The sequence below is a fragment of the Macaca mulatta genome, chromosome 7 (genome assembly GCF_049350105.2).
Source record: "Macaca mulatta isolate MMU2019108-1 chromosome 7, T2T-MMU8v2.0, whole genome shotgun sequence".
NCBI classification, from domain to species: Eukaryota; Metazoa; Chordata; class Mammalia; order Primates; family Cercopithecidae; genus Macaca; species Macaca mulatta.
Genome location: NC_133412.1, coordinates 49,376,884 through 49,389,268, shown reverse-complemented (window position 1 = coordinate 49,389,268; position 12,385 = coordinate 49,376,884). Strand labels below are relative to the sequence as shown.

Below are 12,385 nucleotides of genomic sequence, written 5' to 3'. Positions count from 1 at the left end.
TGGACAGACTCAGAGTGGCTGCTATTCCCTGATCACATAAAAGGCTAACAGACTCCTTGCCCCTGCAATTCCCTCCACCCAGCATGCTCTTTCCCTTCACTGGACAGATCAGAAGCCTTTAAGGCTCAGCCTAAATACCATCTCCTCCGTGAAAACTATCTTGACTGCCCAATTTAAGATGTTCTTTCCAGTCTTGGAATTCTCATGGCACTCTATGTGCTGCTTCCTGCCTTTGTATTACGGTTATTTGTGTCCTTTTTTTTTTTTTTTTTTTTGTCTTTGCTGAAGTAGCCTTGGTGAGAGCAAGAACTAATGAATCATCTCTAATTCTTTCTCAGGTCAGTGTCTTACTCATGAGTAAATCCATGAATATCAGTTGCATATAGACTTGGGCCCTGCCTTGTTCATCTATTAGCACTTTCCAATCCTAGACGTGGCCCTTTAGCACATGACCAAAGCCCTTTCTAAGGGTTTCTGGGTCGTTTCTTAAAAATAGAGTCAATGTTTGAGTTCTACCCATATTATTTTAGAAAATAAAGCAATAGAATTTTAAATAAAAATGGAGAAAAGGGCAAAACAATCCTTACAACCTTATTTTCTTATCAAAATTTCCACTTTCATTTTTGTATGCTGCCATCTAGTCTTGTAAAATCACATGTTAGTATGAGTGATCAAACATTTACCTTTCCACTGCTAAGCTGGGCCTGACCCCTCAGGGAAGAAACTCCCTCTGGAGCAAAGGGCTTGAAGGTGATCAGAACATGCCACCCCAAAATGTGTTGCTTTGGCATATTGAGTATTTTGAGCTGAAGGCTATTGAGAAATAGCAGATGCAGGAGGACCTCTCTGCCTTCCCCCTTTCTGCCTAAAAACCAGTGCATAAAATTCCCACGAGAAAGGTGCCCTCCCAGCACTAGGAAGAATAGAACATTCTCGTCATTGGAGAGGGGAGTTGACTCCAAGATGAGTCTGCAAAAATAAACTTTAATAAAATAACCCTTGTCTTCTGTTTCCCCCATATTTTTCTTAGTCAATTTCTCACAATTTACTGTCCCTAGAAGCCCCAGCCCCTTTACTTTTTCCAATTACTTCTCCACAGTTTATCACCCTTTGTTAAAATGGTATATAATCCCTCAAGTCTAATTGCTTCTTTGGGATTGTCACTTCTTTCCTATGAAGCCCCCCATGCCACTATAAAAATATTAACATCAAATAAAATTGGTATGCTTTTTGTCTGTTAATCTTTTGTCAGCTTAATTCACAGACTGCAGCCAGAGAACCTAAGAATGTAGAGGAAACATTTTTCCTCCCCTACAGGTGTGCAGACATTTTTCATGTCCTTTGCTCTATTTAGATTGTTATTAGAAATCTGGGACAATGACTCAGTCCCTTAGCTTAAAATTTGTTACAATAATTGAAATATTCTAGGCTAAAGGATTTGCTTGTTTGTTTCAGCCATGTATGATCTGGTTTTCTTCCTAACTTTAAAACTCAAGATATTTAAATATTCTTGTAAAGAATACAAGGTAGGCCAGGTGTGGTGGCTCACACCTGTAATCCCAGCACTTTGGGAGGCTACGGTGGGCAGATCACCTGAGGTCGGGAGTTTGAGATCAGCCTCGCCAACATGTTGAAATCCCATCGCTACTAAAAATCCAAAAATTAACTGGACATGGTGGTGCACACTTGTGATTCCAGCTATTTGGGAGGCTGAAGCAGAAGAATCGCTTGAACCTGGGAGGTGGAGACTGCAGTGATGCAGTGAGCCAAGATGGCGCCACTGCACTCTAGCCTGGGTGACAGAGCGAGACTCTATCTCAAAAAAAAAAAAAAAAAAAAAAAAGAAGAATAAAAGGTAAATAGGATTTCAGTTATCTTCATGTTTCCAACCCTTAGACTACTTTCCAGGTAATTTCCATCTGATTAGCTAACTTAATTTTCTGCTTTCAAAACCAAGTAATGCACATGCATCTGGGAAAGTGTCTCCACATCCCCATGTACTTAACTTAAAAGAAGAATGTGAAAGACCATGCCAGTGCCCAATGGGAGGACATCACATGGATGAGGCCTGTAGAGGAGTTTCATTTTATTACAACACCTGCAGTGAAAAGCCCAACAAATGTAGATATGAAAGGAACTCCCCACATAGAACCTGGCCTAGGAAGCTTTTCAGCAGAAGCAAGGGGAAGAAATCCCTACCAGGGAGTAGGGACTAACCTTCCAGGTGAGGCTCCAAACCACACCCACCCACTGTCCTTAAAGGATGTTCCTAAAAGAAGGACCCAATCTGCTTTGCTAGTCAGAAGAGAACATGACTTGTAATTGAACTTCTGGGCTGATAAAACACAGAAGCACATGGAATTCCTAAGCAACCCTCTGGTGGGGACTGCCTTCTCACTCCAGCAACAGTTAAATCCTAAACTTGGCCCAATTGGCCCCTAAGGGACTATAAGGCTCTAATGACTATTCTTGAACTTCAGCTTTATGTATCATTTCTTGTAATTTAAATGATTCAGTATTTTCTTCCTGGAAAACTTTCTTAGAAATTAGGTGTTACCAAACTAATGCTGGTGGACTTTCTAAAGTGTTTTTTCCTGTTGTGATTGAAAACTGCACATGTGCTTAGACCTATCATTGAATTGTAGAACCGAAAAGTCACGATGCTTACTTCTGATACGGCCCACTCTCAATTAAAAGCAGCTGAAAAGATGTTTTTAAGGTGAGTCATTAAGCCAGAAGAACTTTGTGTCCCTAGAAGTTTAAGAGAAGATTCAGACTGGGGTTACAACCTGAATTCATTTAGGTAAAGATTAATTAATTTTAAATTGGGCAATAAGACACATTCTGTACTCTTAAGTGTTTGCAAACTTTAATTTTCTTTGGTTTTTCCCTCTTGAGCTTATTGAATCAGAGGCTGTGTCTCGTTCATGACTGGCATGGAACAGGTGCTCAACACATGTTCATTCCAGTAATAAAAAATTTCATAGTTCAGACTGAAGCTTAACAAGGCCTTTTTTTACACAAAGCAACTATTCAAAAGTGGAAGACTGCCATCCGCTGGTCATTCCAGGGGCTGAACATTTTCTAAGACCAACTGGTGGCCCAAAGGCCCCTGGTGACATGGAGCTGAAGAAGAATGAAGCAGCCCAAAGGAAACCCTTCCCACTGTGCCAACCTCATCTAGGTCATAGCTTCAAATATGTTACTGCAGCGGTTACTCAGCAATGTTACAGTTGAAAAAACTGAAGCTTAGTTAGTCACTAGCTGGCTCAGGGTCAAATACGAAATAAGTGGTGGTCATGGAGATGACACCAAAGCCAGTGTACTGGTGTCCCACTCATCTACTCTAAAATAAGCATGAACATTTAGAATTCATCATCTATTCTGAGGGTAGATAAGGCAAAAATTATTTACTTACATCATAGCACCCAACTTGCATGATTTAGAACGTCTTTTCCAAAACGAACAAAAGAGTTCCCTGAATAGAATAACGTGCTCATTCTTTGCTCTATTTATAATTTTAAGCCAAGTTAGATTCAGCAAGAACTTATGTTGAGATACAAAGCAAAATTACTTTAAGGGGAAATCTGCAAGTCATTATTGGAGGGGAAATAAGTAGTGTGGAAATCTTTGGAAAATTGATATGTAGCTTTTTACTGTTCTAAATAAACATGGGAGACACACAGAGGAATGAACCACTGCAGTTATTTTCCCCAGAGTTGTTTTGTCTCTGTACGTATTGTGCTCTGAACCCACTGCCTTTTCAGAGAGCGGCAAATGTAGAGACATGGAATTTACAAACTAAAGAATCACGGCAACAAAATGACTGTAAAAGCGCTCTCAGTTGCTGCTTGGAAGACTACACTGAAATAATCTTTCTGGAGAACAATTAGCTAAAATGTATTAAGAGTTCTAAAAGCATTCATAATATTTTCCCATATTTTAACATGATTCCATGTCCCCACTATTTTACAGAGATACGAAAAGGTGCACATAAAGATTAATGCACAAGAACACTTACTGAAGTCTTTTAAAATATTCTCTTTTAAACAGTAAAACATCACCCGTGTATGGAGGCTTATATCTGTAATCCCAGCTACTTAGGAGGCTAAGGTGGGAGGATCACTAGAGCCCACGAGTTCAAGGCTTCAGTGAGCCATGATTGTGCCACTGCACTCCAGCCTGGGCAACAGAGCAAGACCTGGTCTCTAAAAAATAAAAATAAAAACTAAAAAACCCCAAACATTTAGACATAGGAGATTGTTTCAATCATGTAGTTCTATAGCTTATTATAATAAAAATCACGTTTTAAAGATTTTATGCTTATAATAATTAAGTGAAAAGAGCAGGTGACCAAATTATACATACATTATGATATAAAGATACATTTATATCTTTAAAATATGTATGAGGAGAAAAAGCTATGTAGGTAAAGTATGTATGAGAAGAAAAAAGCTTGAAGTACAGCTTAAAATAATCTCAAATTTTCTTTTAGTGAAGAGGTTTGGAGCATACTTTTCCAAATTTCTCATATTCTTAAAACAATACTGTGTTACTTTATAACCAGAAAAAAAATAAACATTATTTAGAAAAAGAATCATTCCAATATGAAAATGAAAGCCCAGCATCATTCTTTTCATCCATTTGCTGATATAGGAAATCCATCAAGTTTACTGAGAACACAAATGAGTTCAGAAACTAAAGCACAAAAGGACTAGTTGAAGAAACTAGGAATTTTTAGCCTGGAGAAAGTGGAATGAGTGCCCCGATGGCTGTAGGGCTGTCCTTTTCTAAAGAACACTGGGACTTAGTAAGAAACACTTTGGTTCACTGTAAAAGGAGACCTCTTGACACCTTGAGCTGTACAAGAAATAGATGTAATTGTCTGGACACAGAGTGAATTTCTGATCAAGGGTTTGGGCAAGAGCTGTGGCCTATGTCAGGGACTCTGCAGAGGATTCCTCACGCTGGCAAGGAGGCTGAGCTCACAAACACCTTCCCCCACTGTGTCCGCAGTGCCACGAGCTAATGTTGGGGATGGGAGGCTTCGAAAATGGGGATACACAGCAGAACTAGGATGAGCTTTCCTGGATTCAGCTTTAGGGCAGAAGCTTGAGTCAGTGGCCAGCAGCACTTACTCTCCATCTGTTTCTCTTTGGTTAGAGCTTCCCAGATGGCCAAATTAGTGTCTGCTCCTGGGACTGGGGGCACAGTCAGATGCTCATCTTGGGAGCTCAGTATTTGCACCAAGGGCTCTCCATCTGGGGCCATCCTGGGGCTAAGGAGCAGGGGCCGCATGCCAGGAGGTGTGGGGAGCCCACAAGAAGATGAGTCACTAGGTAAGAATCTCCAGGACCATCTCTGGAGGTGGAGTGAACGCTGCATTTGCAGGCTTGTTCTTTCTCTTTTGCTGGATAACACGCCCTATGGAAGTGGATTGTTATGGTGATGAGAGGGACAAAATGAAGAAGGGGCATCTTACACGGTGGAGGGAGAGAAAACCTATGTGAACGCCTCTAGGGGTGATGTTCAAAATACTCAATAACAGGTGCATGGTGGCCATTGACCGGTCAGAATGGACACTGACCATTCTGACCAGTTGGAGCCAGCCAGTGTGGCACTATGGGGCATGTCTGTTGATATTCCCAAACTGTGAAAGGGTCCTTCTTTGAGTCTGAGATACTACGGTTGTTGTTCTCATGATGCTGGGAGTTGGGATGGGTGGGGGCTCATGGGCTGCATCATGTCTCCTAAGATCCAAGAATATGGCTGGGCTCCTCTGTCTTTTTTATGGCCTTGTTACTCAGAGTGTGGTCCCTGGACCAGTGGCCTCAAAGACCCCGGGAACCTATTAGAAATGTAGACTGTGGCCAGGCACGGTGGCTCATGCCTATAATTCCAGGGCTTCGGGAGGCCGAGGTGGCAGATCACTTGAGCCCAGGAGTTTGAGACCAGCTTGGGCGACATGGTGAAACCACAAACAAATATAAAAAATTAGCCGGGGTGGTGGCGTGCACCTATAGTCCCACCTATGTTGTGCGGGAGGTGGGGAGGGGGTGCTGAGGTGGGAGGATCACTTGAGCCCAGGAGGTCGAGGCTGCAGTGAGCCAAGATTGCACCACTGCACCCCAGCCCAGGCAACAGAATGAGACCCTATCTGAAAAAAAAAAAAAAAAAAAAGAAATAAAGAAAATAAATGTTGATTCCCTGGCTCCACCCCACACCTGCTGCCTCAGACCTGCACTTCAATGTGGTTCACAGGTAACGTGTACGCACGGGATTCTAGCAAGGGAAGTGGGGCAGAACTAGTGTATCCGAGAGGTAAGCTGCTAACCAAGGTCAGAGATAGCCAATCACGTCCTCAACCCAGGTAAACTCCCTAGGTCTCCTGGAGAATCCAGAACCTGGACTTGGTGCCTCTGACAGCTATGCAGCTGCCCTGGGCAAACCCTCTTACCGTCCCCCCGCCCCCATGCCCGCAAATCCGCTGCTTCCACCAGGAAAGGAAGCACAATTCCTTACCTCCTTCCTCCTTTCTCCTCCCTGTCCCAAGGTATGTTCTATAATTTGTTTAGTGTCTTTTCTCAAACTTTATTTTTGATGGTGGTAGAATACACATAGCATAAAATTGACCATCGTAACCACTTTTAAGCCCACACCTCCAGGGCATTAGGTGCATTCATGCTGTTGTGTAACCAACACCACTCCAGCTCCAAAATCCCCTTTTCATATAAATCTTCCTTTTGCCTTTGATAGATGAATTTAATCTATGACTGTTTTCCCTTATATCCAGGTAACTGGTGGGCCACTGGTCAACTATATATGCCTTTGAGTTATTCTTTGACACCTGAGACCCCCCATGGGAGGCCAGGCTACTGGGGAGGGGACGGGGTGTTGGATGTTTTGAGTTGGCAGAAAGCAGTAGAGGGGCCTGCCATTGCTGAGTGTCTATGGCATGTACAAGACATATGAACGATGGGATGTAATTATTCACTTCATCTAGTGTTATGGAGTAACCACATGGAGTGCTAAGGAGAATTCAGTCAAGTTTTTCACACCCACTCCTCACCTTTGGACCCCCTCAGTCCTCACGTAACAATAGAAAGCCTACAATAATTCCTCTCTGGGCCTTTTTTCCCCCCCAGAGCCAGAAATCAGTCTTGGGATTCTGAGCCAGTGACTCACCTTCGTGTGGTTTTGGAGGCACCTGGCAGACCCTGGTCCCCGGCACTCTGCTCATCATACTCACCCTTTCGCTCCACTCGGTGAGGAACCAGCTCTTGGCACAGGGTCCCATGTCACAGTTCTCAATGTCATTCGGCCGGAGCTTCATGTTGCATTCCTCATCGTCAACCACATCCCCAATGTTGCTCACACACTTCACATCACGGGTCCTCTGCCCCACGCCGCAGGGCACTGAGCACTGAAACACACCACACCGACGTCAGGGGAACCAGCAGCTTCGGCTCTGGGAGAGAATCGCCAGAATGGAGCCAGCAGCCTTTGTGACCAGTCCCATGAGACTGAGGCTCTTCCATGCATGTCACCACCTGGGGCAGGGATCTGAGCCCTAGAAACAATCCTTTCCTACAAGACCTTCTTAGATGCCTCGCCTACTGTAAACTAAAAATAAAATCCTAAGCCTCCCAGCTGACTGAGTGGGCCTCCTCTTGGCCAAGGAGACCCCAGAGAAACCTTTAAAACTGATTTCCTGGCCATGACAGGATGGGAGGCTGGACACACCCTGTCATACTGCCTCCCTTTTGCAGTCTAGACACAACTGACCAGCATTAATGTTAAGAGAGAAATCATAAGACTGACAGAATGGACTCTCTGTGGCAACAAGATACCAAATTATAAACAGGACCCAATGCCATGGCAGGCAAGGGTTAAGTCATACACCTCTGCCCTTAAAGAATACACTATGTTCTAAGTTGCCTAGGAGGAAGATCTTAGGATTCATGGCTTACATCCTGTTTTGAGTAAAGAATATTATTGTCAGTCCCTCCAATTTTATTGTGAATTCTTCAAACTGTTGACACACTGATTAATATGTAACCTGTGGACATTGAAGACGACACTGGTTTGCTTGGTTTGTTTCTGAGTCATAAAGTTTTGCTGATTTATTTCTCACTCATGAAGTTTTATTGACTGTCCTGCACTTAAAACATTTTAGCCTGTATGTCATCATCTGTAGCCAGTGATTGCAACCTCTGTGCTGTACCCTCCAATGAAAAAGACAACTCCGATTCCAGGGGTCCCCCTCTCCTCTCCTAAACTTTCTTCTAAAAGCCTTTCAACTCGTAATAGACTTTGGAACACGTCCAACGTTGTTCGTGTGTCTTCTTGGGTTGATCCTTACATTGGCTTCCAATAAATATTTTATCAATTTATTTCTGCCTTAATAGTCTTAATTTTGACAGACACTACTCTATTCTTCCAGGCCTCAGTCTTTTCATCTATAAAATGGGTGGGGAAAATTGGAAGGAGTTGTCTCTACCAGCAGTTGCCAACCTTTGCTTCACTATGACTCATAAAACAGATGAGGCCAGTATCACAGGGCTCCCCTAGGCTCACCCATAAGGTTGGCTGTGGGCGGCACACACTATCCTAAACTCTATTCAACTATTGGTACATCCTGTGGTTTGCAAAAACAGCCATCCAGACCCCCAGACCCCCACAGGAGGGATGGGTTCCCTCCTGTGGAACTCAAGGTTACCCATCTCAGGTCTTGGTGGGCTGGAGAGTGTGGTGGGAGCTGGAGAGGGAGCTATGGAGCGGGCTGCCCTGCCTGCGTACCGAGGTCCAGTCAGTCCGGATCTGCCACTCGCTGCAGATCTTGAGTTGGCAAGTGCTGGTGGTCTCGGGCTTCTCCAGGTGCTGGCAGCGGTAGGGCTGCACTGTCAGGCTGCGGTTGGCGTACACCTGGCGGCACAGAACCTGGCGGTGCTGCATGCCCAGGCCACAGGTCTTGCTGCACTCAGACCACTCCCCGATGTCCCAGCTGGTTCAGGAATGAGAGAGCGAGAGTAAGAGACAACCTTCAGTCAACAAGAAGTGAGCGTGAGCCCGCACCAGCGTACACAGAATCATCAAAATCACCATGGGTGGAGTTTCTTACTAGAGCATTGCTTAAAAGTCAGCCTAGGCCAGGCGCGGTGGCGCATGCCTGTAATCCCAGGACTTTGGGAAGCTGAGGTGGGAGGATGGCTTGAGCCCAGGAGTTCGAGACCAGCCTGGACAACATGGCAAAACCCATCTCTACAAAAAATACCAAAGTTAGCTGGGTGTGGTGGTGTGTGCCTGTAGTCCCAGCTACTTGGGAGACTGAGGTCGGGGTATGGCTTGAGCCTGGGAGATTGAGGCTGCAGTGAACCATGATTATGCCACTGCACTCCAGTCTGGGCAACAAAGCAAGACCCTGTCTCAAAAAAAGAAAAGAAAAAGAAAAAGAAAAAGTCTGCCTAAGGGTCATCTGACTCTGTAAAGGAAGATAAATTTGCTTGACACTTGACATGGTATTTACCAGTGATTAGGGCCCAGATTCTATAAAAAGTTACAGAAAACTGAAAAGGTACAAATGATTTTTATCTAATAAAATAAACCCTCCAAAGGTTAGCATTATTACCCTGTAGATCATTAACTCACTTTTGCTACTAACTTAGAAATCTTATTCTAGTAATCTTTATTTTTCATTAACAATTCCCACATCAGTTTCACAAACCCTCCTCTGTCATCTGCTCTGTTATTAGGTTAAACGAGACATCAACCCATGCTCATCATATACTTGGATGAGAATTATATTTTTATTAGTCTGAAAATTGGGTTTTGACCCTCTTAGGGCCCTTTCCCCTTGTTCTTCTTAAAGTGTCCTATTTATCATTCAATAACCAGTTCAAGGCCAGGCGTGGTGGCTCATGCCCATAATCCCAGCACTTTGGGAGCCTGAGGTGGGCAGACCATTAGTGCTCAGGAGTTCAAGACCAGCCTGGCTGACATGGCAAAACCCCGTCCCTACAAAAAATACAAAATTTAGCCAGGCGTGGTAATGTGCACCTGTAGTCCCAGCTACTCGGGAGGCTGAAGCGGGAGAATTGCTTGAACCCAGGAGGCGGAGGTTGCTGAGATCGTGCTACTGCACTCTGGCCTGGGCAACAGAGCTAGACTCCACCAAAAAACAAAAACAAAAACAAAAAACCAAAACAGTTCAAGACCTCTCCCGAGACACTTTTCTTGGCCTCTCCAGGCTGATGTTTTTGTGACTTGCATTATCCTCTTTCTGTAAACAGCTCACCTACGACACTAACTACACCGGCTTCTCATTCTTTGCTTCCTCCTTTGTTTTCCTTAACAGGCTCAAACCTAATTGCTCCAGCTTTGCCAAGGGTGGGCTTCCCAGAAGTGGGTTGACTTGCTAAAGACTATCAGTTCCTGAGTTCATCCTGAAAGACAGGTATGCCTGCTAAACAGACTGCATTTTATGCATGGACCAAGTCTTGGATTTCTAAATTAGATTTAGACTGACTTATATCTGCTCCTAGAGTCCTGTGCTCAAGCGACCTCAAGTGACCTGGTAATAGGTGACCTAAACGGAGGGGCCATCTTACAAGGCTGGGCAAGGGAAGATGTTGCAGGGCTCCTCCTCGGGGGTCGGCTTCATGCTGGAGTCACAGTAGCTCTCAGGAGCCTCTTCATGAGTGCTTCTGTGCACACAGCGGAAAATAGGGTACTGCGATCCTGCAACAACAGGAGAATATCTGAAGGACAGTCCCACACACTGAAAAGTTGGGCTATGGGTGGAGATGCACAGAGATTCGGGTGCTGATGAAGAGAGGGCACAGAAACAGTGAGGACAATTCACACACACATGCACACTTACACTCCCCCTTCATTTGAGGGTTTACACACACCTACCTCACAGGGTCTTTGCTAGGCACTGTGGGGGTACAAAGAAGAACCTGCCTTAAAAGGGAAATGATTATAGGCTGAACACAAACAGTAACTTTTCTAAGGTTCTCTGGAAGTGTCAAAGAGAAAGTGTCCTGAAAGGGTCAAGCTTCATTCTAGAGAAAGAATTGGGCTTGGGTAGACGTGTGCCTGTGTATTTTGGAGGGAGGGGGCTGTCTAGGTCATTAAACTGGAATGAAAGTACCTGCATGACAAACTAGCCTGCTAGACCAGGTACATTTAAGGGACAGGTTGAAGTGCAGAAGTAGAAGATTCAAGAAAGGGCAGAAGAGCAGCTGCTTCCCCCTTTGGCAAGCATCTTACATATTCTTCTAATAAAGTACCCATCCAATGGTATTTCAGTGATCTGAACATATGTCTACTTCCCATGAGACAGTGAGCTTCTGAGGGACAGGGCTACCTCTTTTTTTTTTTTTTTTTTTTTGAGACAGAGTCTCGCTTTGTCTCCCAGGCTGGAGTGCAGTGGTGCAATCTTGGCTCACTGCAAGCTCTGCCTCCCGGGTTCACGCCATTCTCCTGCCTCAGCCTCCTGAGTAAGCTGGGACTACAGGCACCTGCCACTGCGCCCAGCTAATGTTTTGTATTTTTAGTAGAGATGGGGTTTCACTGTGGTCTCGATCTCCTGACCTTGTGATCCGCCCGCCTCAGCCTCCCAAAGTGCTGGGATTACAGGTGTGAGCCACCGCGCCCGGCCAGGGCTACTTCTTAATCTCTGTAGCCCCAGTACCTACGAGAGTAGCCAGGTGATCAACAAATGACTGTTGAATGAATGTTTGAATGGTGTTGAATGAATGTTTATAACAGTTGTAGTTTTTTTGTTTTACTTTCATTGGATTAATAAGGATACATCTACTTTTGATAAAAAGTCAGAATTTGTTAAATGGAATGTCTAACTCTCAATTAAAAAAAAAAGCAGATTCAATTCTGCCTTCCTCTCTCTGCTGCCACCTGGTGGCAACACTGAGCTATTACTAATGGACGTTTATAACGTGAGACATGTAACCCCTGAACCTGACGTCTGAACAAACCACGGGAAGATCCTTCTTCACAAATAACTGTCTTCCCCACAGTCCAGGCCAGTATACAACTCCTGCCGGGAAGAATGTTGTACTTTATTCTACAACTCTGTCTTATCTCTGTTGCTAATTGGCCAGGCATTCATACTTTCTGAAGCTCCAACTCCTTACAATTTTAACTGCAACACAGGGGCTATCTTTTAACATAAACGTCTCAATATTTCATCAGTCATGAAACTGTTTCAGTGGTTTTTCAAGCTTATCTTGTATGACACACTGAGCCAGAGGGTAGTAAGAAACTTGACAGTTTGCAAGACAGTGTTGAATCTGAAACAATCATTTGTTTAAATTACCCGGCAGTAAAAATTTACAGTGTGGCTATAACTTGAGACCATTATTTA

General features: G+C 44.1%; 1 protein-coding gene across 3 annotated transcripts in view; it reads right to left on the bottom strand.

Annotated features, from left to right (window-relative positions):
- Window positions 1–12,385, bottom strand: part of THSD4 (thrombospondin type 1 domain containing 4) — a 698,888-nt gene that overhangs the window by 26,265 nt on the left and 660,238 nt on the right. For all 3 annotated transcript variants that reach the window (XM_077939655.1, XM_028851087.2, XM_001089233.5), the window contains 3 exons: window positions 10,608–10,737; window positions 8,800–9,004; window positions 7,250–7,423 (listed from right to left, as the gene is read on the bottom strand). In XM_077939655.1, the coding sequence (XP_077795781.1) occupies window positions 7,250–7,423; window positions 8,800–9,004; window positions 10,608–10,737 (509 nt within the window). The remainder of the gene's footprint in view (window positions 1–7,249; window positions 7,424–8,799; window positions 9,005–10,607; window positions 10,738–12,385) is intronic.